Source organism: Lepus europaeus, chromosome 5, assembly GCF_033115175.1.
Source record: "Lepus europaeus isolate LE1 chromosome 5, mLepTim1.pri, whole genome shotgun sequence".
NCBI lineage: Eukaryota > Metazoa > Chordata > Mammalia > Lagomorpha > Leporidae > Lepus > Lepus europaeus.
The window spans coordinates 17,338,582-17,352,400 of NC_084831.1; the positions used below are offsets into that span (position 1 = coordinate 17,338,582).

The 13,819-nt window shown below is 53.5% G+C and overlaps 1 protein-coding gene across 1 annotated transcript; it reads left to right on the forward strand.

Annotated features, from left to right (window-relative positions):
* Positions 1–1,594: 1,594 nt before the first annotated feature.
* Positions 1,595–5,104, forward strand: RPL11 (ribosomal protein L11). The gene is made up of 6 exons (XM_062190619.1): positions 1,595–1,673; positions 2,286–2,436; positions 3,232–3,338; positions 3,657–3,788; positions 4,505–4,615; positions 5,030–5,104. Exons 1-6 carry the CDS (start codon positions 1,668–1,670, stop codon positions 5,057–5,059), a joined length of 537 nt encoding a protein of 178 aa, XP_062046603.1. The 5' UTR covers positions 1,595–1,667; the 3' UTR covers positions 5,060–5,104.
* The last annotated feature ends 8,715 nt before the right edge of the window (positions 5,105–13,819 follow it).

Here is a 13,819-nt window from a genome sequence, read left to right on the forward strand (position 1 = left end):
ATGGCTCAAGTGCTTGGGCCTCTGCCACCCAGAGGGAGACCCAGATGGAGCTCCTGTCTCCTGGGTTCAACCTGGCCCAGCCCTGGCTCTTGTGGCCATTTGGGGAGTGACCCTGCCCCAGTAGATGGAATTCATATTCTCTCTCCCTCTCCTCTCTCTCTCTCACTTTGGCCTTCAAATAAATAAATCTTTTTTAAAAAAAAATCCAATGTGCTCTCTTTTTCCCATGTGTTAAAGGAACTGACTCAAGGCCAGCTCCGGCCTGGAGTGTGGGTTCTGCTGCCCCAGCCTCAGGTTCCACTGCTGGGCCCCAGTGCTGTCTGTAGCGAAGTCCTCGTCTGTCACCTGCAGGGTGACCTCACTCCATTATATGCTGTGTATTCACTGGGCAGGAGGGATGGGGGGTGGCTTGGATATGGCGATTGAGATTTTAAAAAAAGCTTTATTTAGTTGAAAGGCAGAGTTAGAGAGAGAGAGAGAGAGAGAGAGAGAGAGAGAGAGAGGTCTTCCATCTGCTGGTTCACTCCCCAGATGGCTGCAATGGCCGGAGCTGGGCGATCTGAAGCCAGGAGCCAGGAGCTTCTTCTGGGTCTCCCACATGGGTGCAGGGGCCCAAGGACTTGGGACATCCTCTACTGCTTTCCCAGGCCACAGCAGAGAGCTGGGACTTGAACCAGCACCCATATGGGATTCCAGCACGGCATGGGGCAGCTTTGCCCACTATGCCACAGTGCTGACCCCTGTCAGCAAGAACGAAATCTTATTTTAGGCTTGCAATATGTTTTTTTTTTTTTTGCAATATGTTTTATACAATTACCTCATTTAATTTTCACAACAACCTCATGAGAGGCTGAAAGCATTCCAGTGAGTAACTCACTCAGTGTCATGTGGCTATCAGCTGGCAGAGACAGGACCACACCTGCCTTGTCTTCACAGGTCAGCATTCTTTTTTTTTTTTTAAGATTTTTTTTCCTGGGGCCAGCGTTGTGGCCTAAGAGGCAAAGATACCGCTTGTGACTCCTGCATCCCATAATGTGTTTGAGACTTGGCTGTTCCACTTCGGATCCAGCTCCCTGCTAATGTGCCTGGGAAAGCAGTGCAAGATGGCCCAAGTGCTTGGGCCCCTGCACCCATGTGGGAGACCTGGAAGAAGCTCCTGGCTCCTGGCTTCAGCCTGACCCAGACCAGGCCATGGAGGCCACTTGGGGAGTGAACCAGCGGATGGAAGACCTCTCCTTTATCGCGCTCTCTCTCTCTCTCTCTCTCTCCTGCATCTACCCACTACACCACATTGCGGTCCCAGATCATCACTCTTTTAAACCCACCACTGCACTGGAGTTGTGTACAGTTCACACTGTGACGGAATCAGTTTGCACAATTGATTTAACGTGGTCTTGACAACGTTATCACGCGAGACCCATCTGGTGCGGAGACTGTGCGGGGAGAGAGGGTCAAGGGGGTTCAGCTGTCAAACTGTTTTTGGAAATCCTGGGTCCTGCCTGCAGTTCCAGAACCGTCCGCTAGGGGCAAGGCGGCGCCAGAGCGCCGCGCCGCGCCCTCCGCGCCTCTCTGCCTCTCCCTCTCGCTAGTCAGCTGGGAAGAGAGCACGCCTCCTGGCCCATAAGGCGCTGGGCCGGAAGCCTCGCCCTCTCTTCCTGTTCTCCATCATGGCGGTGAGTAGCTGCGGCCTGCAATCGCTTCCCTTCATCCGTGTCCATCCATGGCTGGCCGGGCCCGGGGCCACTGCTTTGCTCGCAGCCCGAGGAGCACGGGGCCCGCGATGCTGGCCGGGCCGAACCCGGCAGGGCCGTGCGGGCCGAGGTCGCAGAGTCGGCTCCTGTCACTGCTCCCCACTTCCTAGCCGCGGGCTTGGAGCAGCCGCCCAGAGGGCTGGAAGGCATGGCCCGTGGGCTGGCGCGAGGGCGAGGGGCGCGCCGAGGGCCCCGGACACGGGGTCTGGGCCGTCTCCCGCAGCCCTGGGTTCTGCTTAGCGGGGGGCGCTAGCCGGACCCCACGCTCCGGGCAGCTTGGAAAGGGGTGGGGGGCGTCGCATAGCCACGTGTTTCCTCGCCAGTTCTGCCCCCTCCCGCCCTGCCTTTAACCGGCCGTAGAGTGGGGGCGCTTGGTCTCCTGCTCACCGAGCCCCTGGGGGTCGTCCGAGGTGTCTGGGGCTTTAACCCGCGTCGCCTGCCCTGTGTGCGCGGCCACCGTGCGTCCCTGGGTGGAGAGGGACGCTCCCGGGCTGGGCCCGGCCGTGTGCTCATTGCCGGACTCCCCTGTTGCAGCAGGACCAAGGTGAGAAGGAGAACCCCATGCGGGAACTTCGCATCCGCAAGCTGTGCCTCAACATCTGTGTGGGCGAGAGTGGAGACAGACTGACCCGGGCGGCCAAGGTGTTGGAGCAGCTCACAGGCCAGACCCCTGTGTTTTCCAAAGGTGAGTGCTGGCGGCCCCGCGCGTCTGGGGCAGGCACCCGCAAGCCAGTGACAGGCTGGCTCCCCTAGAAGCATCCTGGGAGTTTGTGGTGTTAGAGCACCGGGCTTCACGTGAGCAGGTTCAAGCTAAGAGGAGCCCAGGTCAAGGTTTCCCAAGTAACCAGGATGTTGTGGAAAGGGGTTGGGCCAGACCAGCGGTTAGGGCCTTGTAGGCTGCATCACAGACAGGGCTGTGTACCTACATAGCATGGGTTCCAGTCCTGGCTGCACCACTGCTAGTCTGTTGCTTTGGGCTGTCTCGACCTCGACTTCTATATTAGCATGAAGTGGAGAGGTCCCTGCCTCGTGAGATTGAGGATGGGTTCGTCTGTGAGGTGCAGGATTCGCAGTCCTTGTATTCTGCCCGTTACCTGCTGTGATCCTGGACAAGTAATTAACCTCAAAGACCCCGTTTGCAAAGTGGGCATAGCAATGCAGTACTGGCAAGGATTAGCTCTGGGTAACGTTTCATTGAGACCGCAGTGACAGTGGCCTGACTTGGGGTCTCTCTGGCCTGTTCTGGCTGTGAACTTGGCACCCCTGACACTTGGATGTTGGCGTTTTGAGGTCTTGGTTGCTAAAATATGGCTGGATTCTTTGGAAGTTTGCTGTGGATGAAATGGAGCCGTAAGTGGACCTCCGCCTCGGAGAGTGTGGGTGGATAGTTAAAGGCTCTCTGGTGGAGATGGTGCTGAGGGACACGGGAGGGCAGTGGGGGCTGTGGCAACTCCTGACCCCTTGTTACCCCTGCCTGCAGCCAGGTACACTGTCAGGTCCTTCGGCATCAGGAGGAACGAGAAGATTGCCGTCCACTGCACAGTCCGCGGGGCCAAGGCAGAAGAGATCCTGGAGAAGGGTCTAAAGGTGAGGCCACATTGTCCTTGGGCGCCCTGCTATCTTATTGTCCCTTTGATGTGGCTTTCTCTACGCTGAAACTATTCTTTGGTGGTTCAGAACGTGACCCAGGAGTCCCTTTTGTGCCTCTGCTTTCGTGGGTTTTCCTTGCCCTTCGAAAGTTGGGCAGTTTCAGTAGGGACTGTAGTTGGGGTGTGGTTTGACGTAGTGGGGATTAAGGCTGTGTTCCGAGCCAAGTTGCATTGAATTTCATGTTTGCTCTGGGGTGCTAAGTGTTATTTTGGGAGGAACTAAAAATGACAGTGAATGTGGTGGTTTTTCCCTCAGGTGCGGGAGTATGAGTTAAGGAAAAATAACTTCTCAGATACTGGAAACTTTGGTTTTGGGATCCAGGAACACATCGATCTGGGAATCAAATATGACCCAAGCATCGGCATCTACGGCCTGGACTTCTACGTGGTATGACTGTTTCCCTCGAGAGGGGGCTGGGTTTGTGTGTGCCATCTTGGTGTTCATGTGTTGGCTTGGAGCTTTGCGTATCGCCTGTGTGTTCTCCCCCTTGGCAGGAAGCGCCTCACTGCGGCCAGTGTAGGGGTCCAGTGTGAGCCTGGTAGACAAGGACCTGGGTGTTGAGAAGTTTACTTACAGTCTAGGACCTGTCAGGCACCGGCCTGGCACCAGGGTGCATGGAGGAAGTGTCCGTCCAGCCAGTGAATGGAAGGGGTGCTGCTTCCTGAAGAGGGGGCTGCTAATGCAGATAGAGCCATGTGTTCCTGCCATGTTTTAATCCAAATGTAAAACTAAGCATTCAGACATAGAAGGAGCAAGATGTGTATTAGAATTATCTTTCAAGTTTTCTATAGCGCGCATGTTGGGAAAGATCTTCTGTTACTTTTAAAAAAAGAAAAGTGCTCTGGAGATTGAACGGTAGTGGAGGGTCCTTGGCAGCATTGGAAGTTAGAAAGTTCCAGACTGTGAAACAGATCTGTATTATGGCGGCGGTGTGTGGCCGGGGTGGGGGCTGGTGACAGTTCTGTCAGACCGTGGGTCTTGTTTCAGAGCCCTCTGGGCAGCCGAGCGCCTAGGTCAGGCCTAGGTCAGGCTCCAGTGTGTGTCTTGTCTGTCTGCCCCTGAGTCCGAGCTGGCCAGGTGACTGTTGGTTATTCCTGGGACAGGTGCTGGGTAGGCCAGGTTTCAGCATCGCAGACAAGAAGCGCAGGACAGGCTGCATTGGGGCCAAACACAGAATCAGCAAAGAGGAGGCCATGCGCTGGTTCCAGCAGAAGGTAACCCTCGTTTATCCCCAGTGGCGGGGTGTGGCGTTGGTGAACAGAGTTGGGTCTGGGGGATGCAGAATGTAGCACCCTTTGGTGGGAAGCTTCTTTGAAAGATAGAATGTTTGGGCAGCTTGGCAGATGGGGGCTTCTAGGGTCAGTGGTTTACAAGAACACCCAGAGCTAGGGCTTCTCCCCACCCTCGTGATCGTGAGCAGCTAGAAGGGAGGCTTCAAGGGAGTCCCTTTTTCTTGGGTTGTAGTGCAGCTGAGTAGTGTAGCAGTTGAAGCCAGCGGCCTGTTAAGTCCTGAAACTATGGGATTCAGGGCCGAAGTTCATGTATCAGAGTTAAATTTCAAGTACTAGCCATTGCTGAATCATTGCTGTTGCTGCTTTTCTGAAAAAACCAACTCTCTTCTCTTTCAGTATGATGGGATCATCCTTCCTGGCAAATAAATTTCCGTTTCTGTCCAAAAGGCCAATAAAATGTTTTCAGTGAAATACGCGGTACGGTTGTGTGTTTCTGTGCGCGGAGCCTGGCCTTACTCAAGTCCTTGGACCTCAAGCCACTTAAAGCTTCGTTGGGAATAGCTGGTAACAGCCCTGCCGCCCCCGATGGGATGCCAGCGTTTCCTGGCAGAGCCAAGCCCGCCCCGGTAGTGCTGCCTGTGCAGTGGCCCCTGTGAGCTGGTTCTGGTGGGGCGGGGGTGGCGGGGGATTGGGTTTAGAGCCTTGGTTAAAGGCAGTGTCCGGTGCCCTGCGCTCGGGTTGTGTTCTCTAGTGGGTTCTTAGCCCTGCTGTGCAGTGAAGGGACACAAACCTTGGTGTGATGCTTGCATAGCTTTTGGTTTAACTGTTGAGGCTCGCATCTCCTGTAAAAGGAAGAGAATTTCTAGGGCTGCCAAGGGACCAGGCTGAGGAGAGGGCAGTCTTTTGAGGTGGATCGTCTGGATTTGATTTTCAGCGCGGCCCTTTCCTGATTTACCTTGAATAAGTTAGTAATACACCCCAGTTTGCTTTTCCACGAGAGCAGTAAAAATAGCAGTGTCCCTCAGAATGTTACTTGGTTTGATGCTCATGCGATGCTTAGGCTAGTCGGGAGGGGGTGGTATTTTGTCTGTGTGTGTCAGGATCTAAGAAATGTTGGCTTTAACGTGCTTGCTGCCCTTTGGCGTGAAGATGGAATTTTGTGCCTGTAGTGATTTTCTAGATGAGTGAAACAATGACGTTCAGAAGCCACCACTTCTCTGACCGTTTGACCCAGTAGTTGGACATTGATTGATTTTTGGTTTTGGGTTTAAATTTTGAGCACATGTTAATTCATCTCAATAATTTACTCATTTGGGACTGAGTTCAGCTGTTCTCTGGCCACACTGTTAAATGTTTTAAGATTTATTTTATTTGAAAGGGTTACAGAAAGGTAGAGACGGAGAGAGGCCTTCCATCCGCTCATCCAGGAGCCTTCTTCCGGTCTCCCGTGTGGGTGCAGGTGCCCAAGGATTTGGCCCATCCTCCGTTGCTTTCCCAGGTGCATTAGCAGGAAGCTGTACCAGAAGTGGAGCAGCCAGTGCCCATATGGGATCCTGGCCTGGGGCTTTAACCTGCTGTGCCATAGTGCTGGCCCCTGTTAAATGGTTTTCTAGGGGCTGGTGCTGTGGCACAGTGGGTTAACGCCCTGGCCTGAAGCACCCATCCCATATGGGCGCTGGCTGCTCTACTTCTGATCCAGCTCTCAACTATGGCCCAGGAAAGCAGTAGAAGATAGCCCAAGTCCTTGGGCCCCTGCACCTGCATGGGAGACCCGGAAGAAGCTCCTGGCTTCAGATTGGCACGGCTCCGGCCGTTGTGGCCAATTGGGGAGTGAACCATCAGATAGAAGACCTCTCTCTGTGTAACTGACTTTCAAGTAAATAATCTTTTTTTTAAAAAATGGTTTTCTAATTAGCTGTCTTGGCGGGTGCTCTAAAACCTGGAGATTACTCTGTGTACCTTTTTGTTTTGCTAATGGAGGCATTACCATATCCCTATCCAGTCGGCTCAAGGAGAGGATTGTACAAGGTGTTGCCGGAAGTTCCACGCAAGTGTCATTCATTCCTCAGCATAGGGCTAGGGCTTCATAAATGAATGAGAAATCCACAACTGGAATAAACCTGTTTGAAGACAATCATTGCAATTTCATTTTTATGCTATAAACCTGCCTCTCTGAATGGACCTGTGTTATCTGCTCGTTCCGTTGACTTCTCATTTAAAAAAAGGAAATAGGACTTCTGGGCTCCTGACCCTGGCAGAAGCCCTGTTGGGAGCTCGGAGCTCTAATGCCAGGCTGTCTAACTGGCAGTGCGGTTTTGTCAGGAGAGCGTCTGGGGTACTGGGGCAAGTGGGGACATGTCGTAGCCAGTGTAGAGCAGCTGGTGGCAGGACGCCCGCCCCTGCTCTGGTTAGAAGCTTAACTTCAAATGCATGTCCCACTGGGGTCTAAAGCGTTGTTTGTGGTTGAGCGTGTAGCCAATGGGTTGGGAGGGTCACCTGGGAGTTTGTGAAACTCGGCCGCACCTCAGCCTACTGAACAAGAGTCTGCCTTTTAGCAAGAACCACAGACAGAACATGTGTATACTATACAGTAGTAATACCGGTACGGGGGAGGGGGCATGATCTCCAAAGAGATTTTAATAAATTTAGTTAAAAAGCTGTTGCCTTGTGGTTATTTTCCCCATTTTGGAAGTGGAGCACTGTTCAGTGACCCTCTGCCTCAGTGAGTGTCTTTGGAATAAGGTGGTATCGCTAGCGCACATCTCTGTCCAGGACCAGGCCCAGAAGTACTGCCTGGCTAAAGGAATGTCCTGGGGCAGAGCTCTCGAGCTGGAGCATGACTGCCCAGCCCTGAAACTGGACTGCTGTGGGGTCAGTGTCAGACACCTGCCGTCCAGGATAATCCCGCAGGAACCAGTGAGTAACTGCAGGGATGTGGGCAGGAGGGAGTGGATCGGGTCAGGCTAGTGGAGCCAGGGCACAGTCAGCACACCATGGGGCAGAAGCTGAGACTGTTCCTGTATTGCCCGTGACTGCTGATACGTTACAGTGACGAGAGAACAAACCTGGGAGGAAGCAGTCTATGATTTATTTGAAAGGTGAGTTACAGAGAGGGAAAGCTCTTTCCAAATGGTTGCAACAGCTGGAGCTGAGCTGATCAGGAGCCAGGAACTTCTTCCGGGTCTCCCACATGGGTACAGGGGCCCAAGCACTCGGGCCATCTTTTACAGGCCATAGCAGAGAGCTGGATCAGAAGTGGAGCAGCAGGACACAAACGCACCCATGTGGGATGCTGGCGCTGCAGGCGGAGACTTAACCCACTGCGCCCCTGCGCTGGCCCCAGGGCTTCTTGAAGTGTGAATGTGTGTGCACACGACTGAGTCTGTCCACAGGGGTTGTCTAGGTTAGGTAACTAGTAATGGACGCCTGCTTATCAATGCTGAGGTCAGGCCCTCCGCCCATTGGAAATAGTGCAGGGGCCCTGGGCTGGTTTTAGCTTTCTGCAGTTCGTTTTCCCATGGTCAGCCGTGGTTAGTACCACATGATGCAATATTTCTATGATTGTTCTAGTTTACTGGCTGTGGTTCCAGGCGTCCACTGAGGGTTTTAGAAATGTATGCTGTGTGCATGAGGAGGGTTTACCGTAAATGGCAAACACAGGCCACGTCATTAACCTTTTAACATAAGAGGAAATTGTGGTTCGGAGCTGTGCCTTTCTCTTGGACAAGTGTGTGTGTCTTTACAGTGGCTACCTGCTATTCCATCGTAGGAATGCACAGGTCACACCCCTGCAGCTGTCAGTAAATGTCAGGAACAGTGTTTTCATGGCAGTGTCCCGGTCTCTGCTCTGCTCTGTCCAGTAAGTACCCGTAAGGTCCTTGTGAGCTGTCTTAGCGCCCTTAGATGGCGCAGCATAGCGGAAGGAATACTAGACAGGACAGAGGTCATCCGCTTCCGAATATTTGCTTTATTTCCCCTGCTAGTAGGACCTCAGGCAGAGGCAAGTGGTGTGGACAGTGGTGGCCTCTCTGCCTTTTATCTTCTCGTTTTGTGCTTTTTGCCTTTTCCTGCCATGTACCCTCCCACTAGGCGTGATTGGTTCAATTCAGCATGAATGTCTGAGGTGCTACAGTCTACTGGTGGGTGAAGTTCATAATAAGTAGGCTGCTGGCAGGGCCCGAGTCCTAAAGGGTTAAGGCCCAGGTCGTCTTGGTGAGTGGCTAGGTCAGGGCCCAGAAACCACCCATAAGTAATTCTAAGCTGCCAGCCACTGGGGAGCAAGCTGGTGCCTGGGGGTGCAGGGCCACTTCCAGAGCCACTTGTTATGGAAACCGCAGTGTGGTTGTCAGAGGGGAGTCCAGCATGAGGCACCTGGGGGCTCCAGGAGAGAGCGTGACTGCTGACAGTACAGGGGCAGATGGTTTGTTTTTAAAAATCTGAACAAACACGATGGTTGTAATGGCCCCAGTTCAGTCACGAAGACTTGGTTTTAGCATGTTATGTAATTACAGTCCTCACTATTGATAGAATTTTAAAATTTTACTTGGGAGACCCACTATTCACTACCTTGGATCTACTCCCCAGATACCTGCAGCAGCTCGGGCTGAAGCTGGGAGCTGGGAACCTGGTTAATCATCTGCTGCCTTCTACCAGGTTTCTCAGGTGAATGGGATGGGTCCAGGTACTTAAACAGCCCCTGCTGACTCCCAGGCACATCAGGAAGCTGGATCAGAATGGAACTGGGACTCAAACCCAGGCTCTCCATTCTGGGGTGTGGGTGTCCCAAGCAGCAATTTAACCACTTTGTCAAATGGCTGCCCTTCCGTGGAGATTTTTATTTTTAATTCTTTTTTTTTTTTTTGACAGGCAGAGTGGATAGTGAGAGAGAGAGACAGAGAAAGGTCTTCCTTTACCGTTGGTTCACCCTCCAATGGCCGCTGCGGCCGGCGCACCTCGCTGATCCGAAGCCAGGAGCCAGGTGCTTCTCCTGGTCTCCCATGGGGTGCAGGGCCCAAGCACTTGGGCCATCCTCCACTGCCTTCCGGGCCATAGCAGAGAGCTGGCCTGGAAGAGGGGCAACCGGGATAGAATCCGGCGCCCCAACCGGGACTAGAACCCGGTGTGCCGGCGCCACAGGCGGAAGATTAGCCTGTTAAGCCACGGCGCCGGCTTATTTTTAATTCTTTAAGGATTTATTTTGAAAGTCCCTGTTACAGGGAGAGACACAGAGCCTCTGTATGCTGGGTCACTCCCCAGGTGGCCGCAGCAGCCAGTACTGAGCCAGGCTGAAGCCAGGAGCTTCTGTCTGGGTCTCCCACATGGGTGGCAGGGGCCCAAACTCCTGGGTCATCTTCCACTGCTTTTCCCAGGCACTAGCAGGGAGCTGAATCGGACGTAGAGTGGCCAGGCTGTGAACCAGCACCCATGTGGTGCAGGGGCCCAAGCACTTGGGCTGTCTTCCACTGCTTTCACAGGCCGTAGCAGAGAGCTGGATGGGAAGAGGAGGAGCCGGGACAAAATCCAGTGCCCATATAGGCTACTAGCACTGCAGGCGGAGGCTTAATATACTACAGCACTGGCCCCAGTAATTTTTTTTTAAGATTTTATTTGAAAAGCAGAGTTAGAATGGGAGACAGAACTTCTATCTGCTGGTTTATTCCCAGAATGACCAGGGCTGGGCCAGGCCAAAGCCAGGAGCCTGTAAGTCCATCCTGGTCTCCCATGTGGGTGCAAGGGCCCAAACATGGGCCATCCTCCTCTGCTTTCCCAGGCGCATTAGCAGGGAGCTGGATTGGAAGTAGAGCAGCCAAGACTCAAAGCAGCACCTATGTGGGATACCAGTGTTGCATGCCATGGCTTAATTTGCTGTACTGTTAACACTGGCCCGTGGCTGCACATCTTTGAAAACTGGTTAACAGACCGGCGCTGTGGCTCAACAGGAAAATCCTCCGCCTTGCGGCACTGGCACACTGGGTTCTAGTCCCGGTTGGGGCGCTGGATTCTATCCCGGTTGCCCCTCTTCCAGGCCAGCTCTCTGCTATGGCCCGGGAAGGCAGTGGAGGATGGCCCAAGTCCTTGGGCCCTGCACCCGCATGGGAGACCAGGAGAAGTGCCTGGCTCCTGGCTTCGGATCAGCGCATACGCCGGCCGCAGCGGCCATTGGAGGGTGAACCAACGGCAAAAAGGAAGACCTTTCTCTGTCTCTCTCTCACTATCCACTCTGCCTGTAAAAAAAAAAAAAAAAAAAAAAAAAAAACCTTGTTAACAGGAGATGGAACAGCTTTACCAACAAACACATTCCTGAAGACAGCACAAAGCAAGGCTACCAAAAGGTGGAAGTGGTCCGGTCAAAGCTAAAGCTCACCAACCAGTCAAGAACAAAGGTCACAGTGACAGTTTTCTTGGTGATACCTGTGACATTTTGCTTCTTGACTTTCTGGAGAGCCAAAGATTAATGATGTCTACTTATTAGGAGAGTATTTTTGGAAAAAGTTAGCTGGGGCCAGCTGCCTGCAACACCAGATCCCATATGAGCACAGGTTTGAGTCCGTATTGATCCAGCTCCCTGCTAACGTGCCTAGGAAAGCCGCAGAAGATGCCCGAGACCCAGATGGAGCTCCAGGCTCCTGGCTTCGGCCTGACCCAGCCTCAATTGTTGCATCCATTTGGGGAGTGAACCAGCAGATGGAAGATCTCTGTGTCTCCTCTGTCACTGTACCTTTCAAATAAATCTTTTTTTTTTTTTTTTTTTTTTTTTTTTTGACAGAGTGGACAGTGGGGGAGAGAGCGAGGTCTTCCTTTTGCTGTTGGTTCACCCTCCAATGGCTGGAACACTGCAGCCGGCGCACCACGCTGATCCGATGGCAGGAGCCAGGTGCTTCTCCTGGTCTCCCAAGGGCTGCAGGGCCCAAGCACTTGGGCCATCCTCCACTGCACTCCCAGGCCACAGCAGAGAGCTGGCCTGGAAGAGGGGCAACTGGGACAGAATCCGGCGCCCCGACCGGGACTAGAACCCGGTGTGCTGGCGCTGCAGTCAAATAAATCTTTAAAAAAAAAACCAGAAAACAAAACCCAAAGCTTTAGCAGGAGAACCCCAGGGGAAGTTCCCTGTGAGAGTCCTCCCCAGCAGCGTCCCTGCCCGTTGCTTGTCAGACAAGGGCGGTTTTCAATGGGACGTCATCGGGTGTCCACCTTACAGCCCCGATCTGACACCTTCTGCCTTATTTTTGTTTCCTAACCTTAAAAACATCTTTAAAGCGCACCGTATTTCTTCGGTCAATAATGTAAGAAAAGACTGGGTTGCTGTGAGATGCCCAGCTCTCCCTGTTCTCTGGGGATGGACTGAATGGCTGACATTGCTGCTTATCAAAGTTTCTTGAACTTAGTGGAGTTTATGTTAGGGCCTGGGTTTGCTTAATTTTTATAGCCTAATTTTTTTTCACTAATGCTGGCCGTAGCCTGTTATAGGTTTTGATCCACAGGTTGAAAACAGCTGCCCTGCAGTGTACTGGGTCCAGTTTGAGAGACAGAGGCAGTGCCTACCATGGGTTCACTCATGCTTGCAATGGCGAGGGCCAAAGGTGGCGGCTAGGAAGTGAATCCAGGTCTCGCACGTGGGTGGTAAGAACCCAGTTACTTGTGCCATCACCCCGGCCTCCCAGGTCTTCACTGGCCGGAAGCTGGAGTCGGAAGCCAGAGCCAAAATCGAACCCAGGTGCTCCATTGTGGCGTGTGGGCATCCTGACTGCTTGGTTAAGCACTTGAGCTCCCGGATCAAGCTTCAAGCACAGAGGCAGAACTGAGTTAGAGGAGTTAGAAGATCCAGAACTCTCTACCCACTGATGTTTGCACGACACTTGGCTGGTTACAGGAGACCTGAGACGTTGTTTTAAATACAGGCAGATTCCAGGCCCAGACCCCAGAGAGGTGGGAGCGGAACGCGGGAATGTATGATTTAGTGACTTCCTGGGTGGGACCCGTGCACAGCCAGGCGCAGGAGTTCTGGGACGCAGCTGCTGTCCGGCGTGTGGGGAGCAGGGTTTCTCCGTCCCCTTCAGATGACTCGGGAAATGCTGTTGTTTGCCTCACACTTTCTTTAAGTGTCATAAAAGAACTTTACAGGTTTGACAGGTTTACTCGGTTACTTTCTAGTATACTAGAAGTCATTTATTCAGTGCCTGCTGTGTGCTGGGTACAGCAGTGAATGAAGACTAAGACCCCTGTCTACAAGGAACTTGTATCATAGTGGAGAGATGATACACAATACCCAAGTACGTTACAGAGCATCTGAGATGGTGTAAGCTGTGGGAAGCCCTCACCCAGAGCGTGAGATGAGGGAGGGGAGAGCTGGGAGAGGGGATGGCTAGAGCAAGGGCCTCGGGCAGAGGCGCAGGTGGCACAGAGCCCAGTACAGCCAGGCAGAGGGAGGAGGATCAGTTCAGAGACGAGGGGAGCAGCTGGCGCAGGGCTCTGTGGGCCGTTACCAAGACCGGCCCTGGCACAAGCACGGATCCCTCGCCGCGGTGAGGAGCAGTGGCGTCAGTGACCCGACTTCCTCTGAATGCTGCTGTGTTAAGAATAGAATATGGGAGCAGGAAGAAAGTACTGTGGTTGGGGCTGGCGCTGTGGCGTAGTGGGCTAAGCCTCCGCCTGTGGTGCCAGCATCCCACACAGGCGCCGGTGAGTGTCCTGGCTGCTCCTCTTCCCATCCGGCTCTCTGCTATGGCTTGGGAAAGCAGTGGAAGATGGCCCACGTCCTTGGGCCCCTGGACCCACTTGGGAGACCGGAGGAAGCTCCTGGTTCCTGCCATTGCAGCCATTTGGGGGAGTGAACCAGCAGATGGAAGACCTTTCTGTCCCTCCGTCTACCTGTAACTCTAGCTCTCAAATAAATAAAATCTTAAAAAGTCGGCCAGCGCCATGGCTCAACAGGCTAATCCTCCGCCTTGCGGCACCGGCACACCAGGTTCTAGTCCCGGTCGGGGCGCCGAATTCTATCCCAGTTGCCCCTCTTCCAGGCCAGCTCTCTGCTGTGGCCCGGGAGTGCAGTGGAGGATGGCCCAAGTGCTTGGGCCCTGCACCCCATGGGAGACCAGGAGAAGCACCTGGCTCCTGCCTTCGGATCAGCACGGTGCGCCAGCTGCAGCGCGCCGGCCGCGGTGGCCATTGGAGGGTGAACCAATGGCA

Coding starts and splice junctions, on each gene's coding strand:
- RPL11 (XM_062190619.1), top strand. Junction 3,339..3,656: donor TCCTGGAGAAGGGTCTAAAG/GTGAGGCCACAT, acceptor TTTTTCCCTCAG/GTGCGGGAGTATGAGTTAAG. Junction 3,789..4,504: donor ACGGCCTGGACTTCTACGTG/GTATGACTGTTT, acceptor TTCCTGGGACAG/GTGCTGGGTAGGCCAGGTTT.